The sequence below is a fragment of the Pituophis catenifer genome, unplaced genomic scaffold (assembly GCF_029215685.1).
Source record: "Pituophis catenifer annectens isolate HBS135680 unplaced genomic scaffold, rPitCat1.0.hap2 SCAF_3, whole genome shotgun sequence".
Taxonomy (NCBI): Eukaryota; Metazoa; Chordata; class Lepidosauria; order Squamata; family Colubridae; genus Pituophis; species Pituophis catenifer.
Window position 1 is genome coordinate 25,361,402 of NW_027256883.1, and position 22,525 is coordinate 25,383,926.

At 36.6% G+C, this 22,525-nt stretch overlaps 1 protein-coding gene across 1 annotated transcript in view; it reads left to right on the forward strand.

The window, feature by feature from the left end:
- The window catches only part of AZIN1 (antizyme inhibitor 1), a 32,340-nt gene that overhangs the window by 1,197 nt on the left and 8,618 nt on the right, over window positions 1-22,525 (forward strand). The window contains exons 2-8 of the mRNA XM_070940402.1: window positions 10,776-10,913; window positions 13,530-13,727; window positions 13,963-14,136; window positions 14,774-14,946; window positions 16,728-16,862; window positions 18,214-18,295; window positions 22,002-22,076. Coding sequence (XP_070796503.1) covers window positions 13,626-13,727; window positions 13,963-14,136; window positions 14,774-14,946; window positions 16,728-16,862; window positions 18,214-18,295; window positions 22,002-22,076 — 741 coding nt within the window. The 5' untranslated portion in view covers window positions 10,776-10,913; window positions 13,530-13,625. The remainder of the gene's footprint in view (window positions 1-10,775; window positions 10,914-13,529; window positions 13,728-13,962; window positions 14,137-14,773; window positions 14,947-16,727; window positions 16,863-18,213; window positions 18,296-22,001; window positions 22,077-22,525) is intronic.

A 22,525-nucleotide genomic window follows, 5' to 3' on the forward strand; every position in this document is an offset into this window, starting at 1 on the left:
AGCAACAGCCGTTTTAGCCTGTTGTCACTGAAGGGGAGGCGGGTGGAGACGGCCAGACCGGGGTCGAGGGGTGGGTGGGCGTTGTCAGGTTGGGAGAAAGGCGATCCCTGGTCGCCCTGAGAAGCCGGCGTGGTCCCTCCTAAGCTCGGGAAGAACGTTATTTTGTCGGGAGGTCTTCCTCAGGATGGGTTGGGGAGATTGGCCTCAGGAGACTGAGGCCCCCATTTTGTGACAGGGATGAGGACCGCTGGTAACATGGCAAAGCTTTCTTCCCACCACCTCCGGGTGCGGGCATGGCAAGGTTGAGCTCAAGCTAGACTGGTTTATGTTGTTGGTTGGCACCAAAATAAGGCTTCCCCTTCTGAACCCTGGGAATCCTCTGAATTCTTCTGTTTCTGATATTGGAAGGGTTGATGATCCTGTCACAGATTACTTCGTGTGTCACTAAATTGCATAGGTTGTCTGAAGTGTGGGAATTAAACTACATTGGAAAGGTGAAGTGGTCTTTTCCTGGAAAAATAGTTTTGACATAATTTAGGCACCAGCGTCTGATATCCACTTTGTCATGAAATTATCCTTCATTAGAGTATCAAGTGTATGGTATGATAGTTGACAACATAAAGTGACACCAATTTCGCAGGTACTCACCTTTACATCAGTTTCTCTTCCAAAATGAGTGGCATTAATATCAGAGCCTTTCTTGGATCCTAACGTTTAAGACTCGTTTACTAAAAATAAATAAAACAAGCCCCTTAACTATGTTATTTCAACTATTAGACATTCATGTATTTTCCACCCTAATTGTTGGGGATATTTGTGTCATATCAAATTAAAGAGGTTCAATAAGTTCACAAAAATTTTTCTGCTATCTGTACAAAATTTACAGCAGTTCTGTTGATCAGAAATCCACAGTTAGCAGTATTAAAATAAGCCAAAATGACATTAAAGAATATGTCTTAAGTTCTTCAGGACTTTTAGGAAGAGACTGGATAGCTGCTAGTCTAGGTATAGGGCAGGGGTGAAATCTACTTACCTTCCTTACCAGTTTGGAAGTGCACACACTGCAAAAACATTACTTCCTTTTTAAAACCAGGAAGTAATGACACCTGGGTGGCGATCACTACCAAATCGCTGAACCACAGGGAAAAATCGCTACCGGATCAGGTGATCCAGTCTGATATGGGAGTATTTCACCCCCCCCCTATAGGGTCTCTTGCTTGAACAGAGGGTTGGACTAGAACATCTCCAAGGTCCCTTCCAATGCTGTTATTCTGTTACTTCATTTTCTGCTTTGTTTTGGAATAAGTAGAACCAACTCTGATACAGTTGTAAGTAAGCAGAAGTATAAGTTAGTTATTATTAAACATATGTAAAGGAAAACATCCCAGTTTGGGAATACAGAATTAATACTGGTTTTTTTTCTTTTTGAATAAAACTAAGCTAGGGAGCATAGGATTATAGCCCAACAAAAGCAACAGAGTTATTTCGTAGTCAGGAAAAAGTATTTATACACTAAATTCCTCATTTCTTATCCTAGTGCTTATCAGGTAATTGGCAGTTGGTTTCTTGTAAAAAATGTGGCTTTTAGAAAACATTGGAAAAATATATTAGTTTAGCTGTTAAAAGTTGTTTCTTTAGTGTGACCTAATTTATGAAGAGATTGGATAGATAAAAATGAATATAACTGTAATGCTTCTCAGTTATGATATAACTTGACAAACATCTTACCCTGGGGTTAGAGGAAAAAATAATGAAGCTGTTTAATGTCACAAGACAAGACCTTTATTTTGGTCATAATATTAATACATTACATTGACACCTTGTTTATATTGATCAGAATTGACAATCTTGATTTATAATAACTGATGGGGGAAAGCACCTACTTCCCCCTTTCCCAGTATAATAGAATTGTTACAGATTATTAACTGAACATGCATCAGAACTTCTGAGTATTAAATATATGCGAGAAAGGCATATTGTACTTACACAGAGTGGCCCTTCCATTCTTCGTTTAATATCGTTAATGCTTGTATTATCAGTTACATAGGAAGTATATGCTCTGGAAGTATAAATGAAGTGTGGTGCTGAGCACCTTTAAAAAGAAAGTATTGTTTATATGTATTTCAAATGAAAATGAAACTTAGCTTTTTTAGTGCCAATAAAGACTAAGAAGCACAGTTCTTGGGTTTATGTGTAGCAGTTGCAAAAGAAATGGCATCATAAGCTGTCCAATTTTTGCATCTGCTTCACAGTGCTGTACGATAACATTTGAAAATTGTGCGAGTTAACAGCTGGGAGTGTTTTTAATCAAGTCTTGTGGGCGGGTCCTTCTAACACAGCTGGGTAGTGAATAATCTTGGTGAAAGGGGAGGAGAGTCTGTTCCAGTCTGGACTGGTCTTGCCCAGTTCTTTACTTTCTGTGGTGTCAATAGTACTGTTGCTGCCATGGCTTGTGAAACATGGCTTATGAAATAACATGTCTCCAGCCCATATGTCTCAGTAGGATTGGTGTCCCCTTTCATTCTTCATTTGCCCACTTATAGCACAGCTAGGAAGCTTCTGTATCACACAACAGGCATATTAACCTAACCCACCTACAGAGAAGCTGGCAGCTGATGAACTATAACAAACTTCAGAGCAAACCAAAAAGTGACAAATTTGGGTTAATTAAATTGAAGGATTTATGGCACACAATAGATCTTCTGTTAAGGATTTTAATAATATCAAGTCAGTTGAACCATCTGGGAAGATAACAAATTTGATAGTTGTGCTTTTGATTCCCCCCCCCCCCCCAAAAAAAAAAAAAAGGTAAGCTTTAGCTTTATGGCTTAAAATTTGCTTGGAGTACAGATTGTTGATTCAAATGTTACTTGCTTTCTTAATCATGACTTGGAATGAAGGAAGAAAGACAATACATTTAAGAAATCAGCTTAATTACCTATATAGAACATGATAAAAAATAGCCCTTCTGTTAACAATAGTAGGTTTAAGGGTTGCTGTGAAAAACAAATATTAAAGGAATTAAATCTGGAACTAAAAGGAGAGAGTAACATTCATGTAATTCATTTTGAAACATTTATTGACTTTAGCACATATGGGGAGTGAATTTTAATAGTACGTAATTAAGCATACAGTGTGGTTATGCACAAATAATGCTTCATAGTTGTGTATAAACCTTGGTATAACTCTTGACATTTTCAAGTATTTTCTTCATACAGTACAGCTAAATAAACTTCTTGGAAGTATTGAATCTTAGTGTTATACTAAAACTTCTTACTATTCTATTGATAATAAATGGTTGCATAAGAATCACAACTGAAAAAGACAAATAGGTCCCACTTTGTGTTCGAAACTACACACTAATTGTCTGTATATTGATAGGACCTACAGAGATTCTTGTATTTTTGAAATGTTTAACTCATTTTGAGAAGACTATGTCATTTCTGTTACATGTTTATCTTTGCCATGAAAAGGAATGCACCACAAATACATGTTGTAATATTTATGTATATGAAATGGATACTGGATAAGGTGACTTTTGTATGGCTGCTATGTGTATCGAACAATTGTAGTTTGTAAACTGATTTATAATTCATTTTGATTTTTTTAAAAAAACACGATTTTTTAAAAAGTCTGTGTATTGTTTTCATAAGTGGGCATTGAAAGTTCTCCTATCACAACAATAGAACATTTAGTCAAAAAGATTTCATATTTAAGAGAATTTTACTTTTCTAAAAAAAATTACACCCACACATAATCTTTAAACTAAAAAATGTACCTCATATTTTATACTTATCTAGTCATTGCTTTACTAATAACTACCATACCATAATATGATCAGGAGAAAATATTATTGTAAAACTTTACAAAATATTACAAAACCCCATTGTAATGTATCTTATAGAATTCTTTGCTGGAGAATGTTGCTGTTTTCAAAAAGTAGTTCCTACATTTCTGACAACCATTCCTTGTCCTTTGGAATAATACAACATTTCTAATTTCTCGGTATGATTCTTTTAGCCACCTGCCATTCTTGATACACTTGTAGATCCTGATCAATCAGATTCCAAAGTTTTGGTGCAATATTCAACATTACATAGATATATTTGACATTTAAAGATTCTACATTGAAATCACTATCCAAAAAGATAGTAAATTACATTTTCACTTCACAGAAGCTAGGGGGAGGAGCTGCTGGCTGTGAGAGGGGAGTCTGAGAGGGAGTACAGAGAAAAAGTAGAGTGAAACTTACCTTCATTATATTTTCACTTCACAGAAGCTAGGGGGAGGAGCTGCTGGCTGTGAAAGGGGAGTCTGAGAATGAGTGTAGAGGAGAATCATATAACTATAAACCAAAAATAGCAATAATATATTCAGAGTTAGTGCACTTGAGATTGTGATTTTATTCTATTTCAAAATGACTGGCTTAGTTCAGTGTAATACTTGTTTTGCAGCTGTCTTTCGCAGTACTCTCTTCAAATTTGGGTACTGTATTCTTTGTAAACAAATTAGTAGTCTATGTGGACAGATTACCTATCTGGAATCTCTAATCTGTGCTCTCCAAGTAGAAATTAAGTGCCCAATTCAGCCATTCCATTCTACTGAGCTGCTGCACCATCAGCCCCCTCTACCACAAAGATCCTGCAGGAGAAGGGCAGTATGGACAACTGTGGGATCTGGCAGGGAGAGAGCTGTGAACCATATAAACACAAAGCTTTTGCTGTGTCCCAGCATAACAGATATAGTGCCCTTGCTGACCTTAATAGGGACACTAAAGTGACAGGTCAAGGTAGTTGTGATACTGATAACTCAAATAATCGGGATCGTGGTCCAAGATGAAGAATTTACTTTGGAAAGGGGAAAGTTTGAACCAGGTATTACACATCAGTCACACAAGAAGAGCATGGTATCCAAAGAGAAGCCACCTTCTGGTTGGTGATTCAGTTGTAAGGGATGTAAATTTAGGAAAAGATATGGAGGTTTTGAAAGAGATCAGGTGTCTGCCAGGTGCTACTGCCAGCAGAGACAAGAGTTGTATTCTTAAAATAGTCAAGAATGCCAGTAAAGACTGTGATGTTGATGCTATTATACATCTTGGCACAAATGATATGTCCCAAAAGGATGTACTTTCTGTGCAGAATGATTTCCAGAGCTTGGGGTATGAACTTAGTAATATAGGTTGGAAGCTTATCTTTTCAGAGGTTTTACTGGTATATACCTCCTTGGGGTCCCGTCGGCCAGACAGTGTCGGCTGGTGACTCCCAGGGAGCGGGCCTTCTCTGTGGGCGTGCCTACTCTGTGGAATCAGCTCCCCCTGGAGCTCTGGATGGCCCCTGACCTTTGCTCTTTCTGCCGTGACCTCAAAACATGGCTATTTGGCCTGGCCAGATTGGACTGAAGGGGTTTTTAAAGGGGATTGTATTGGTTTTTTATATTTGAATATTGATTTTTATGCGTTTGTTATCGTTGTAAGCCTCCCTGAGTCCTTTGGGGGAGAGGGTGGCATACAAGTTTAAATAATAAATAAATAAATAAATAAATAAATAAATAAATAAATAAATGGAACAAAAAGAGAAAGGCCAGCGTGTAGCAGAGTTTAATGTGTGGCTAAAGGAGTGGTGTAGAAGGGAAGGCTTTGGTTTTATTAGTCATGATGTCTGCAACTGGTCCAATGAAAAACAAACAAAAGAGATGGATTGCATCCATCAAAGAAAGGGACTGAGTTACTTAGCAATAAATTCACAGATTTTCTGGATAAACATTTAAACTGAACAGCGAGGACAGAGAATTGATACAGAACATTTCTGTCCCCAGCAATCCAAAATTAATAGGGTTATCAGAGCATGTAACATAGATGTTGGATCTATGCGGGTAAGATTATCAGCCCTGCTGTCAAGCAAAACCAAGCATTTAATAGTGAGTGCTATACCATGTGCATTAATCAAACAGGTGGCAAGAAAGGGGCAGTCAGGCACAACACATGTTATGTAGACAGTAAACACAGGGTCAATCAAAATGGACTCAAATGTCTATACACCAATGCACAGAGTATGAGGAATAAACAAGGTGAATTAGAAATTCAAGTAAATGAGGGCAGATATGATATTGGTGGGATGAAACCCACAAATGGAACATACAGCTAGAGGGATATAAATTATTTAAAAGAAATAGACCAAATAAAAGACGAGGTGGGGTTGCACTATATATAAGAAATAACTACATGTCTACAGAAATAGTGCACAACAATGATGAAAATTATCTTGAATGCATTTGGGTCAATATTGAAGGGGGAGTGGAAATGAGATTGCCATAGGTCTATATTATAAGCCACCCAACCAAACAGAGGAAGTAGATGAACTTTTTGCTAGTCAGCTAACTAAGGTATGTAGGAAGCACATCACAATAGTAATGGGGGATTTTAACTACCCTGACATCAACTGGGAGTCAAACTCTGCACCAAGTGGAAGACCCAACAGGTTCCTAACAAACCTAGCAGACAACTTTGTTTCCCAAAAGTAGAGAACAGAACAAGGGGATTAGCCATATTGGACTTAATTCTCACTAACAGAGACGAAATGATAGAAGGTGTTGAAGCTACAGGAACCTTGGCGGCAAGTGATCACGCAATATTGGAATTCAACATTATGCAAACACAAGTAGTAGAACAAAGTCAAACTAAAGTCTTGGACTTTAAGAGAGCTAATTTCAATAAACTTAGAGCTTGAGAAGGATTCCATGGATGAGAATTCTCAAGGGGAAAACAACTCAAAAAGCTTGGGAAATTTTGAAAAGTGAAATTATAAAAGCCCGGTCTAGCACAATACCAATGAAGAAGAAAAATAATAGAGCTCAAAAGAAACCAGCATGGCTGCATAAAGAACTCTCTGACAAATTGAAAGACAAAAAGGACAAGTATAAAAAGTGGAAAGGGGGGACACATAACTAAGGCAGAATATCAGCAAATAGCCCAAGCCTGTAAAGATGAAGTGAGGAAAGCTAAGGCTCACAATAAACACAGGCTTGCGACAAAAGTAAAAAATAACAAAAAAAAGCTTCCAACATGTTAAAAACAAGAAAAAAGTCAAGGAAACAATTGGCCCATTGTTGGGAGAAAGTAACAAGGAAAAAGCATAACTACTTAACTCATTTTTTGCATCTGTGTTTACACAAAAGGAAAAAACAGTCCAACCTATCAAAAACAGCACCACAAAAAACAGATTAGGAACACAAGTTAAAATAGAGAAAAAAATGATAGGTGAACACCTGTCTACCCTAGACGAGTTCAAATCACCAGGATCAGATGGATTACACCCCAAGGTTCTTAAGGAACTGGCAGACGAGATCTCAGAACAACTGAACTATATCTTTCAAAGATCCTGGAACACAGGGGAACTGCCAGAGGACTGGAAAAGAGTTGATGCAGTTCCCATCTTCAAAAAAAGGGGGGAAAAAAACAGATCCAGGAAACTACAGACCTGTCAGCCTGATCTCAATACCAGGGAAGATTCTGGAAAAGATAATCAAGCAACGACTCACCGAACACCTAGAAGCAAACAAAGTAATAACCAAAAGCCAACATGGGTTTGTCAAAAACAGATCATGCCAGACTAATCTTATTGCATTCTTTGACTGTGACAAAATTAGTGGACCAGAGGAATGCTGTTGATATAATTTGCTTGGACTTCAGTAAAGCATTTAATAAAGTAGACCATAACCTTCTACTAGATAAAGTAGAAAAATGTGGGTTAGACAGCATCACCACCAGATGGATTCATAACTGGCTGACCAACCGCACTCAACGTGTAGTCCTCAATGGAACTCCATCTACATGGAGGGAGGTATATAGTGGCATACCCCAGGCTCTATTTTAGGCCCAGTACTTTTCAACATATTCATCAATGATTTCGACGAGGGGATAGATGGGGAACTCATCAAATTTGCAGATGACACCAAGCTAGCAGGAATAGCCAACGCTCTGGAAGATAGGCTTAAGATACAGAAGGATCTTGACAGACTTGAAAATTGGGTACTATTTAATAAAATGAAATTCAATGGTGAAAAAAGTAAGGTTCTACATTTAGGCAAGAAAAACAAAATGCACAGGTACAGTATACGTGATACCTTGCTCAATAGTGATGACTGTGAGAGGGATCTTGGAGTCCTAGTGGACAATCACTTAAATATGAGCCAGCAGTGTGCAGCAGCTGCCAAAAAAGCCAACACAGTTCTGGACTGCATAAACACGGATAGAATCAAGATCACGTGAAGTGTTAATACCACTTTATAATGCCTTGGCAAGGCACACTTGGAATATTGCATTCAGTTTTGGTTGCCACAATGTAAAAAAGATGTTGAGATTCTAGAAAGATTGCAGAGAAGAGCAACAAAGATAATTAGGGGACTGGAGGCTAAACACATGAAAAACAGTTGCAGGAACTGGGTATGTCTAGTTTAATGAAAAGAAGGACTAGGGGAGACAGGATAGCTGTGTTCCAATATCTCAGGGGTTGCCACAAAGAAGAGGGAATCAAACTATTCTCCAAAGCACCTGACGGTAGAACAAGAAGCAATGGGTGGAAACTAATAAGGAGAGAAGCAACTTAGAACTAAGGAGAAATTTCCTGACAGAACAATTAATAAGTGGAACAACTTGCCTGCAGAAGTTGTGAATGTTCCAACACTGGAAATTTTTAAGAAGATGTTGGATAACCATTTGTCTGAAGTGGTGTAGGGTTTCCTGCCTGGGCAGGGGATTGGATTAGAAGACCTCCAAGGTCACTTCCAACTCTGTTATTCTATTCTATTCTATTGTATAACAATATGATATGATTCAATATTTGAGCTTTTGATAGAAGTATGTTATGGTATGTTTATTTATTATTAAATTTAATGTTAATTCTGTCATGGATTCCATCAACTAAGAAAGCAACTCGGGAGACTTTGAGGTAGCCAGAGTATATGTTCTATGCCTAAATTTGAAGATACCTCCATTGTGAATTGGGAAGACTATCCAAAACTTTTATGATGGGGGCAAAAGCAGTATGAGGAACTGGAGGGAGACTCAGTGGTGGTGCATATGATTATTCCAAATGTTTAAATCTAAACCTATTTTCAGCCCATTTGCTCACATCTTTCTGTTTAGATAGGATATATTTATTCATATTAATAGCTTAAGCTATAGATATAATTTTTTTCTGAGCTTTTATCTAGTCAGTGCAACCTTTCCTCATTGGAATGATCTCCAGGTCCTTCCACAGATATTGCAGATATTGCCCTCTTCTAATTACATTTGCATTTATAGCTCAAAGAATATTACTAACATTTTAGCAGGTAGGAGTACAGAATCCAGCTGGTTTTGCCTAGACTTGGAAGCCAAGCACAGTTGAGAATGTCTTATAATTGAATGGGAGAAAGGAAAGGCAGGCTTCAATGTGAAATCAATATAGGCAAAAGAGGAAGGTAAATAGAAAATAGAATAATGAAAAGAATTATGTAATGTCACTGACCAATCTTCATTCACATCATCCCTCCACCTAGTGTTCCTATTCCTGTGGTGCTTGTGTGAACATAATTTGCTACCAGAGAGAGGAATGAATTACAACCCATTCCTTTTGTTGGATCATTACACTACAGAGATAGATAGGTGGACTACCACTACCTTAGCAGAATTGCAGTGAATCCTCTGGCATTTAACATATATTGTCCCATCCACAAAGCACAATTTATTTATGTCAGCCTATGCTAAAATCCTGTAAAAGCTTGCATCAGTACGGCACAACTGATAGCTGCTTTAGTTAGTAATGCTTCGTTTACAGGTTACAGACAGGAGAGAAATTGGCTGTATAAACCTAACTTTGCTGCCCAGTTGCTCTCACTAAAAATGATTGAACTAGTTTCTATTATGGAATTTACCTGTTGGAACTGCAAAAATGGATGGCCAGTCACATTCATTCCACTTCTATCAAAATGGTCTATCTGGATTTAATTATTAGATCTCACTCCTCATATACTTCCAGTTGTTATCCATTATCAATTTTTAATAAACTAGTGCTTCTTTCGTTAGTCTTGCTTGCTTAGTCAGATTTTTCATTACGCTTATTAGTCAAACATAGATTCCTGTGTGTTCACAGGGGTTATTTTTTGCTCAAATCTTGGTGATCTTAAGCTTAGTTAAGCTCTGTATCCTGCTATATTTTATTTTATAGTAGTTTAGATACCATCCCCAATATATCCACTGCACAATTTTGCTGGAGGGATTTTGGTATCCATAGGATTTGGTTACCCTGCACCATAAATTAGTCGTTTGTGGAATTTGCATACATGGCCAATATGGGCAAGAATGTGCTCCTATTTACTGATCTTTAAAAAGTCAAATTTTATTAAAAACAAACATGTTTATGACTCAGAATAGATACTGTTGCTCAGTTCTTCATTTCACCTCAAAAATGTATTTTTTGGTGTTTGTTTTTTCCATAGACTTATGAGATAACATTAGATCATAAATTTTGAAACAGATGATATAGTCAGGTTTCCTGATATTTTTATGACATGGGGGGCTATGTGAGGACATGGGAAGAAATCATGATGTTGGGCCAGATGTTTGAAGCTGTATAGTGGTGTTTGAAATTTATTTTTGAAAAATGGGCCTTGGGAAACTTGTGAATTGAACAATTTTAATTAAATAGCATGCCAATGTATTAGAATCAACATAAGAGAATATTTGTTTTGTGTACTTGGATTTTCTGAATTGACTGAATATTTGGTTTTCTTCATAGGGCAAGCTCTCTGATCAAGTTTACAACTATCCAGAGGGTTTAGGAGAAGTGCTTTATCGAGAACAGTTCGACTTCAACGCTGAGCCACCTTGGGAACCTAGCTGATGATAGTAGGGTTCCATCTCCTAACTTGTCCATGTAAGTGTTGATCATAGCTGATTTCTAAGCTCAGTACACAGCTATCTGAACAACAATAAATCAAATGTTATTTTTAAGTTGATCACATAATGTTGTTCTCTGTTGTCAAATTTTGATATAATCTTAACTGGTCATAATTCAGTAAAACTCTGCATTTATTTCAAAAATTAGTGTTATAGCCTTATCAACAGTCTTCTAAGTGTACATTTTTATTAATATTAAAATTCAAAACTTATTACTATTAAAAATTTAAAAAAACATTTAAAACAATAAAAATATTAAAACCAGTAAAGAACATTAAAACATCTAGCCATGAAGCTGCTGCAGCTACAGTATCCCTGAACCTTGGCAGAGACTACACCATGTGGGTCCATCTTTTGCTAGTACTATTAGGCATAGTGGAGTTCATGGATTTCTCCTGTCCACACAATTACAGCCCTGCTTAATTGTCTCTTAGTTACTGTAGACTTACGGTGCACATACATACACATAATACTTTGATCTGACAACTTTCCTGACTCATAGCAAATGCCTTGCCCAATCCCTGCAGTTTTCATTGCAAGATTCTTGGAAATAATTTGCTATTGTCTTCTGATGATTGAGAAGTGGCTGGACCATAGTAGCCCAGGTGGATTCATGTCTAAGGCAGGAGTGCGATGGCTCAGCAGTTAAAGATGCTGAGGTTATCACCTGGAAAGATGGCAGCCCAGGTTCGAGACCTGAACACCATGCAATAGGGTGAGCTCCCATTACTTGCCCCAGCTTCTGCCCACACCTAGCAGTTTGAAAGCATGTACATGTGAGTAGATAAATAAGTACCACTTCACTGGGACTTTTCATGCACTTCTGCATATAGTCATGCTGACCATATGACCACAGATGGGTTTGGAAAATGCTGGCTTCCTCTGTTAAGAAACAGATGAGCACCACCCCCTGAACTGGATAGGGGAAATCTTTACCTAAGGCAGGACTAGAACTCAGTTTCTAGCCTGGTGCCTTAAATCATTATATCAACCCAACTCTCTAGTTTCTTTCATTCAGTTGTGCCCCATCTTGGAAACTACCTGGACAAGTCTCTGCAATTTTCATGGCAGTTATTTTTGGAAATGGTTTGCCATTGTCTTCTTGCTAGGGCTGAGAAAAAGTGACTAGCCTCAGGTCAGCCAGTTGGCTTCCTGCCTATGATTGGACTAGAACTCATGATCTCTCATGTTTCTAGCTTGATGCCATAAAAACATAACCAAACTGGCTCTGTTACTAAATTATCTGAATACATATTTTTAAAGTGGATGGTAATCCTTAAATTCAACATTAAACACAAAATGTTTTTTTTCAAAAGAAAAAAGGTATAATCTTGTAGCTTGCTATACAATAGTTTGTGTGCAAAATATTTGATACATCTCTGTTAAATCATTAACACCCAGGTAAACTGTCAAGAAAAAACATGTTGTAAGATCCTATGAGATATGGGCTTATTTAACTGTTTCATAAGACTGAGTAATCATATTATGTTAGTGCTGGCTCCTCTTGTCCAAACAAAAGTAAACTAAATACCTGCTACTATAATAGCAAAGTTTCCCAAGGTTGTCTTGAATAATTTGATTGCTAATATTTGCTAATCATTCTGGAAATGCAGTATCTGCTCGAGTTGACCTACCACATTGTTTCTGTTCAAGTTCTACTCTGAAATGATTGAGGGAAAAGTCAATTAAATATTAATTTACTGGCAACAGAGTATTAATTACCATTGCCTTGTCTGATTGTATATTCAAGCCCCATTAATATGTTTTCAGCTTTCTCCTTCCATTGATGGCTATAGAAAAGAGACTATTTCTATATTATGTAGGATGATTGTGGTTGTAGCCTAATCACTGTTATCTAAGTTAGGCATCTGAATTATATAATTGTGAATGCAGATGACCTTTACATTTCTGGAAGAAACAAAACCACTGGAGACGGCTACATCATTCGATAGTAAGCTAGGAGACTGGGAAAGTGGAAGCTAAAGCTGAGGAACGTTTTATTTCTCCCAATAAGGGGGGTTGGATTTTTAAAGTAAATTGACTTTAATTTTTTTAAATCCCCAATGAGAAATTTAAATAATAACAAAGAGTAATATTGTTTTCTTTTCTTTTGAGAATATGCAATTTTTCTAAATAAATGGAGCCAAAAAAGTACTTTGAAACAAGAGTGGCCTTATGTATTGCACTGGTCAGAACTTCAACCTGCAAGTTTTTCTGAACTCGCACTACGGCTGCACAATTACAATTTGAGTTAAGAAGATGCTGACAGCTTGACCACCTGGTTCTAAAGTTCCTTGTTACACTTATCAATGCCTCCTTAACTCAAATGCTTATTTTCTTGAAGGCAAATAGCTATTTTGAGAATTTGGAACATTATCTATGGTAGTTACTTTAAGTATGTGCTATTCCTTCACAGCCTAAAAATTGAAGATACAGACATAGAATAATAAAGTTGGAAGGGACAGATATTAAATCCTTTTTTTGCTACATGAGTCTATAATATCTTTCTTCAGAACAGTAATGTTCCACATGAAGGGGCTATCCATATATAATCCAAACTAAAATGGGCTTGAATTACTTTTTTTTTTAACAGTTTGTTGCATAATTTAAGGATCCAGCTCTAAGGCTTTGTGGCCTGTTCCTTGTGTTTCTTGGTTTATGACTGTCGGCTTTGCGGAATACGGCTGAGATGAAAGGATTTCTTGAGGATGCAAACTACTCCATTGGCTTACTGGATGAAGGAATGAACATTGCAGATGTCATTGACAACTACATTTATGAACATACCCTTGTAAGCTGTTATCACATCTCATTCCCATTATATTTACTTTTACATATATAAACCTTACAGCTTCATATGTGTTCTGATAAATCATATTTTTATGAATTATGTGTAGTTAAAATAAAATGAAAAAACCCAACCATTTTGAGGCAGTAAGAGAAAATGACAAATGTTCTCTAAATTTGTTGGTTAGTCACTAAAGATTGCTCATTGTTAACTGTTGATTAAAATACTTCCTTTATAGACTGGAAAAAATAGTTTTTTTATTGGCGATCTGGGAAACTTGATCAAGCAACATATTCACTGGCAGAATGTGATGGCACCAATAAAGCCGTTTTACAGCCTAAAATGTAATTCCACCCCTGGTGTACTCGAGATACTATCAGCTCTTGGAACTGGGTTTGCATGCTCAAATAAAGTAAGTCTTCAGAGTTCCTCTTCTCATTCTCTTAGTTTCTAGATAATGCTTACCTCACCGACATAAATCTGAGGAAATGTTTCTTCTTAAAGTTTTACAGATTAATTGGCCTCTGGATATAAGGCAATTTATATGGTGGCTCAGTGGCTAAGACGCTGAGCTTGTCGATCAAAAGGTCGGCAGTTCAGTGGTTATGAATCCCTAGTGCCACATAACGGGGTGAGCTCCTGTTACTTGTCCCAGCTTCTGCCAACCTAGCAGTTCAAAAGCACGTAAAAAATGCAAGTAGAAAAATAGGGATCACCTTTGGTACGAAGGTAACAGCGTTCCGTGGGCCTTTGGCGTTTAGTCATGCCAGCCACATGATCACGGAGATGTCTTCGGACAGCACTGGCTCTTCGGCTTAGAAACGGAGATGAGCACCGCCCCCTAGAGTCTGGAACGACTAGCACATATGTGCGAAGGGAACCTTTATCTATATGGTGGCACTTCGTTTTTAGAAGCCTTTCTTTACAAAGCTCATGGATGAGTTGATGTTTGTGATTGAAAATTTATTTATTCTTAACTTTTAGTCAATTGATTTCTAAAATTTTGTTTCTAAGATTAAGTGATTTAAAAACTATATTTTCTGTTTCAGATTGAAATGGCATTGGTTCAAGACTTGGGTGTTTCTCCAGAAAACATTATATTCACCAGTCCTTGCAAGCAAGCTTCTCAAATAAAATATGCAGCAAAAATTGGAGTAAACATCTTGACATGTGATAATGAATTAGAATTAAAGAAAATTGCTAGAAACCATTCAAATGCAAAGTAAGCTTAAATTTATTAATTTTAATGTGGGAGTCAAGTAAAAAAAGATACATTTCTCAAGTGTATTTCTTGTATAGTAATATTTACTTACAGTTCTACCATGCATCTCTTTACATTTTCCACTTTAAAATGGATGATTATTAAGAATTTAGTAATTTTTTGATCCATTCAGTTTCTTTTAATGAACTGCTTTTAAAAAGTACTAATCTTATTGATAATACTTTATCAACATACCTTAAAACTCCTTGACACAGAAGTTGTTCCTGTCAAGATTATGTGGGCAGTCAAGAATAAGAAACAAATTTATATTATATGTATATATCCCTACATTGCTTGGGACTCTGGCATGAATCGAATTTCTGATCAGATGACCATCTGTGAAAATTGCCTCAAGATCCCTTTAGCATCCAGAAAGTTTCAGTGGGGAAAATCAAGAACAAATCTGGAATGGCTCACTGTGTGATAGAATTATGGTGCTGCACCACCAATGCACATCAAGCTTTCTTCTAGGTTACAGGGATAGCAGCAGCATGAAAGAAGGATTATCTAAAAGAGATAAGCCTTTTAGAGGTAAGTATGTGATCATTGGAAATAGTATTTTTAAAAAAAAAAAAAAAAAAAAAACCCTGCTTGTCTTACTTGCCTTGCTCTGGTTGTATAGAGTTCCTAAAGTATCTTTTGTTATACAAAGGATCAAAAAATGAGTTTGGCAATAGAGACATTTTTTTTTCTAATTTCAAGTTCTGCATAAAAGTATAGTTGTAATATACCGTGTTTCCCCAAAAATAAGACCCTGTCTTATTTTTTTTGAACCCTGAAATAAGCGCTTGGCCTTATTGCCATGCGCTCAAAAGCCTGATTGGGCTTATTATCAAGGGATGTCTTATTTTGGGGGAAACAGGGTAGCTATGTAATCAGATAATGATTTATAAATGTCAGGTATGTTTTATTTTGTCCCATGTTACTGATAGATATTGAAGCATAGCACTTTAAGATCAAACAATTGAATTAAAAAGAATAGTGGACAATATTTGGTTGCATGAGTTTATGGAAAATCTGTATTTGCTGTTGACCACTCTTTTAATATTATAATACTCCAAAAATTATATTTGGCAAACTGCCTATGTAGTGACTTATGTAGGCTGTGTTAATGGGAAAACAGACAATACAATTATTTTTGGAGGTACATATACACCAATTCTTGGAGAAGATTATGATAAACCTGCAACAATAAATATATTACTCCAATGTCTAAGAGCAATTCTGACTATTAACTGATACTCAGTTTGCAAATAGATCTTTTCTTTTAGAGACCAGAAGGAATAGAAATTTTGAATTTCCACCAGTTTATTTAGGTTTTAGTGAAAGTAAGCACTCATATTTGTCCATAATTATAGGAAATGTATAAAGATACTTTCTTCAGTTTGCTTCAGTATCCAGCAGTGTACCATATTTAACATATATTTTTAAAGGAACTTGGATTATGATTGTACTATGGTGTAATGGCTTTTCATTGCAGCCTTCAACAGACTTTCTGCTACAACAGTCTTTAGCAGCTGCATTTCCAACCCCCCCCATGTTTTTTCTGACTCCATGTTTTAGGCCCTAATTGGTAGTTTTCTCTCTGTACAGGATTGTTTTTATTAGGTTCACATGACTCGTCGTCGAGAGAATTGGAGTAATGACATCATAATCAACATGCTTCTGACAGTCTTCAGGCTTCACATGTGCTGATGCTGCTGTAAACCAACTGTGCCCCAATCATCTTCCCCTTCTCTTAGGCTCTTACTTCATATTGCCACAGAAGACATAAATGGAGATGAAGAGATGACTATGAAGTTTGGCACTACCCTGAAGAATTGTCGTCATCTCATGGAATGTGCTAAGGAGCTGAATGTCCAAATAGTTGGTGTTAAGTGAGTAGACCTGTAATATTTCTCAACTCCTTCCTGTCATCAGTATTGAAAGAAAGCATTAGGAATACATGTAAAATTAAAATTAAGACTGCAAGGGTGACCAAAAATTTCAATGTATGTTGAGAAAATGCACATAACATTCCTTCATAGGATAAACTCTTGCAAATAAGCACTTATAGCAGAAATCACTTATATAGCTTTTTGTGTATACTAATTTTTACAGAAATGTACTTTATATATAGCAGCAAATTGAAGGCATTCATGGTACCGAAAGAAAAGTGGTTTCTTGCTTCAAAGCTAGTTAATTTATAAAGCAAAATTGCAAACTATTAGATTTGGGATTAAAACATTTAGTCTCAATTATTCTTCAGCATTCTTCATGCATCTTGTTAATGAAGCTTTTTTTTCTTGGCAATTCATCACCTATACCCATGATGGTGAACCTATGGCACGCATGCCCAAAGTGGCATGTGGAGCCATGTCGCCTGGCACACATGGTGTTGCCTGTTCCTCTTCTGGGTTTCTGGGGCGCATGCGCGCATGACAATCAGCTGGCTTTTTTGTATGCGGCAGTGCCAGAAACAAGAAGATCTTCTAGTTGGTCTTCCATTTTCCTGCGTGAGCATGCACGCTGGCCAGCTGATCGTTGCGTGCACATGCACATCAGAAACCCGGAAGAGCAGCTGGTTGAAACCAGAAGTTCATTTTCAGGCGCACGCAAGCGCCCTAGGTAGCTCCTCTTCTGGATTGTGGCCCAGGTGCACGCGTGCTCCCTTTTTGGCACTCAGGTTCACCATCATTGACCTATACTATGTGTTAGCTCTTGATCTTCATATTTACTTGCAAGATAAAATAATTTGATCTTAAGTCAGCAATTTTTGTTAGCAGTTTAGAAGATAAGGCTTTGATAAGTGGAAATGGTTAAATAAAAATAAAGAATATTTATTTCCCAAAAAAGCTATTTTTTAAAGAAAAAATGGCCTTGACCACTATGAAAATTATGTGTAGCTGAATCAATTATCTTAGTTAAGTATGCCTGTAAAGTAATTTTGAAAAGGTACCAGATCATTTCTTCATATTGTGAGAGAAGGAGAAATGCCCAACTGAATTGTGGAGAAAAAAAAAATACTGGAAAACAATACCCACACTGATACTTAGTTTAATTACTTCTTAACTTATGTTTACACAATATTATTTTTTATTAATATTTTAGCTATTACATTATTTGATGGATTTGAGAAATTAAAAGATATCTTTTGTACACTGTACTTTAATGTAAGCTAAAACTTCTTTGTAACAATAATGCAAAGTTACGTCATGTAACTTCTAGTTCTTTTTTTTTTTATAAAAGGTTTCACGTGTCAAACCCTTGCATGGAATCTCAAGCATACAAAGATGCTATTTCTGACGCTCGTTGTGTATTTGATATGGCTGTAAGTACACTAAAACTTGAGTATATGTATCTGTAAGTTCAGATCTTCTTGATATAAAAAGCTAGGAATTTGTCCAGAGTGAGAAATGTTTTTGGAAGATTGGCTGTACCATTCTGGACTGAGTAACTCATGGTTTGTCCAAACTAAAACAGAAACATTTTGAGTGTGTTATGAAAAAAAAATATTCAAGAGATGTTTAAGGGAACTAGTAGGGGATGGCTTGCTTCCTTCGTGTCCACATGGCCTCTTTCTTGTTCGTTTTAATTGTTGTCATGTTTGAATTAAAATGCAGTATATCCTGTGTGTTTTCCAGTCCCTCACAAGTGACTGGACCAGTTGGATATTATAGTGGCAGCAAATACAAGGAGGAGGCATACTATCAGCCTGCCTGCCCTTTTCCCTGGCTTCCCAGCTAGATATACTATATTTGAAGTCAAGGGTTCTAAGAGTCACTGCGTCACACTACCCTAGATTTCAAGTACAGCATATCTTGCCTATTGGGGGACAGGATCTTCCAAGCTTTTCTTTTCTCTGTTTCCTCTTTGCTATTAAGTGGTTTTGCCGTTTCCTCATTTTCCCATCTTTTTTATTTTATTTTATTTTCAATTTATATACCGCCCTTCTCCCTGAGGACTCAGGGCGGTGCACAGCCAGAATTAAAAACATGAAATACAAATATTAAAAACAATTAAAATCTATATAAATTTGGCCCAAAAATCTTAAAATAGTTAGGCTTGGATATGAGAGTTTTGTGCTGGTATAGGCCATGCTTATGCTCCAGTTCAGAAATGCACACACACCATATTGGCTGTTGTGTGCACAGAGCATAGAAAGTTTTACACCTCCCTACAAGAAACTTTTTTTAAATGTTAATTTGTTTTAATTTATTTAAAATTTATGGTAATGTCACATTTCTACATTAAACATGGGGTTTTTTTCTGTTACAATGACTGGGTTCAGTGGTTGATAGCTATTTTGAAAGGCACATCTGAGTGCACAAAAGAAGATGTTTTTCCTGTTATAAAGTCACAGATCACAAATGAGATCTTTCAGGAAGTTGTCCAAGCCTTAGAAATGGTTTTCAGGGTGCACTAGGAAGTAGTGCAATAGAAAGTAAGAAATGAGAAACCTCTATGCTGTGACCGGAGTTCCACTAGCCATTTGTTGGATCCAAGCTACAATATTTACAATATTAGTTTCATACTTAATATAGGTAGTTATTTTTCTTTTATTTGACATTTGTTAAGTTTTAGTTCTTTTTTTAAACTATAGAAATGTTTGTAGTGACTTCCGGTTTGACATCGCGTCAAGATCGGATGTAAGGAGCAGGGCTCCGCAAACTCACGCCGAATCCTCCTCATTGGAGGGCCCCCCAAGGGGCTAAAGTCACCCTCTGAGGATGACAAAGAAAGGAAGGGCACTCTGCAGGTAGCGGAGAGCTGTGGCTCTCCAGCTGGACCCAGGGATTCCCTCCCATCCAACGATGAAAAGCTGGGGCTTTTCGAAGAAACAAAGTATGTGCCTGAGCGGTGTAGATGAACAGTGATTGGAACTGGAGGTGATTCTTTTTTTACCTAGAACCTAACCCCAAAGAAAATAAACCCTGGAAAAGAGACTCTTTGAAATGATTGTCAAAGCGGCGAATAATTACAGAGAGAAAAATTATAGACCTGAAAGAAAAGAAACTAAAAGGAGAGCGCAAAATCTTTAAAATATAGAAAGATTGAATTTTCTTTATTGGCAATGTTTTGGCAAGACATTTTAAAATGCTGGAATTATTTGTCTGAATATTGACTATTTGCAAAAATCTGAAATAAATATTTGTCAGATTTTGTGCAAAGTTGAAATTTAAGCTGAAGGCGCCATCTACTGGTGAATGGAATATATAATAAACTCCTGCTGATGAAGTATTGATAAGACAAAGGGGAAAAAAAGTGGAAATAACACCTGGAGGATTGCTGTGCTATCTACTGTTCTACTGTATATCTGTCTACTTCATGGTTTTTGGAGCTTTAACTGTGAGATTATGGAAAGCGATTTATCTAAAGAAAGCAATTTTTAAATGCCAAGATTTATGACTGAATTTACAGAGTGGACTTAAGGAGACATTTCGAAAATTTCCTGGATTACCTAAATGGAACTAATTGACTAACTGTAGGACACAACTATAACTATTGCATTCCCTTGAGGAGCAACTCTTAAGATTGAGCAAATGGTTTCTAAACTAGCTTTCTGAGATCATAGACATTTTGTCTTTGGGGCGGTGACAGACTACTGACAGGCTATTGAGCAATATTTGGACCTATCAAAATAAGACAAGATGTTGCATCAGGCGGAGATGAGTGGATTTCAAAAAGAAATGGTGTTGATGCTCCAAAGTACTTATGATGTTGATAAAGAACCACAGGGAGATAAAAGACTTAATGCACGACATTGTGGGGAAATCAGAAAATGTTCAACAAGGGACAATGAATAAAGATCATAAAATAGGAAATAGAGGAGATTAATAGAAAGACCAGAGGAAGAGACAGAACAGATAAATCAACAAATAAAACAAGAAGAGAAGGAGGAGAAAACAACAGGAGAGGACAATAAAAATTTATGAATCAAATAAGGGACAATATCAGGTGAAATCCAGGTTCTGGAGAACCAGTAGCGGAAATTTTGAGCGGAAATTTGAGGAGAACCGGTAGTAGAAATTTTGAGTAGTTTGGAGAACTGGCAAATACCACCTTTGGCTGACCGCAGTGGGGTGGGAATGGAGATTTTGCAATATCTGCCCCCCAAGAATGGGGAGGGAATGGGAATTTTGCAGTATCCTTCCCCTGGAGTGGGGTGGAATGGAGATTTTGCAGTATCCTTCCCATGATGGGTGGGTGCCACGCCCATCAAGCCACACCACATCCACCAAGCCACGCCCACAGAACCGGTAGTAAAAAACTTTGGATTTCACCACTGGACAATATATATTAAGAGATCAAAAAATGGGATTGGATATAAAGAAAGATATTTTTGAAGAAAAGATAGGGGCTTGAGCAGATCCTCTGGAGGTACGGCAGCAAAAGATAGCAGAGATGGAAGAAATATTTGGGTTAAGTAGGAAAGATGTAGACAGAGACAAAGACCCAAGGGAGGAGTTTGGAACGCAAGTCAAAAAATGAATAAGAATTGAAATACTAAAGCGGACAAGAGATGATGGTTAGAAAGGGAATGCTGTTTAATATAAGATTGGTTTTATTGAGAGCTAGAATAGAGGTAGAAACAAGATCAAGGGGGAATATCATTATACATATTTTTATATAATATACTAAAAGTAATAGCTAGATGTAAAGATTAGATGTTGAAAGATGGTATCACTATGTAGGTTTAAATGATATTGTGATTGTTATTAGAATGGCGCACAAAAATAACTAAACAATGAACACACACTAATACAAATATGTATAATACCACAATTACATAAATATGATTAATATAACAAATATTAGTATTACTATTATCTGTGAATGATACCCAGATGCCTCACTGTTCATATATTGATGTATATCTAATAATAATAATAATAATAATAATAATAATAATAATAATAATAATGCTTGTAGCAATGTAACAGAGTACTTAGTTGAGTTATATATATGAAGAGTAAACATTTGAAAAGAATAACTAATGTGTTATAAACCGCAAACTTTCTGCATTTCTATTTTAGGAAGAATTTGGCTTTACCTTGAATATGTTGAACATTGGTGGTGGTTTCACTGATCATGAACTTGATCTGGAAGAGGTATGAAATTAGATCCTTTTCCAATAAAGGAGATACTTTTCTTATAGAAATTGGCCTGTCATTTTATTCAGTTCAAACTTCTGTTTACAATACTATGAATGTAAACTATAAGGTTACTTTGGCAACTATCAACAAATATTGACGTTTCACTTACAGTACAGCATGGACTGTTTACTTATTTATCCAATTTGTATGGCCACGCATTTTCATAAAAAGTGACTCTGGACAACATGCAACCATTAAATAAAATAATATGTATTTTGTAATTTGAATGAACAAAATCCAATTTTATAGCACCTTCAAAAAGGAAGCAAATCTGATTGTGGACAATAATTGTTGGACTCAAGATGTGTGGGTTATCGCAGCTAAAAAAGCAAAAGATTTGTAGAATCATTTTTTAGAATTGCTGCAGTATGACAAAATGTAGTATGCTTTTATAAATAGTTGTG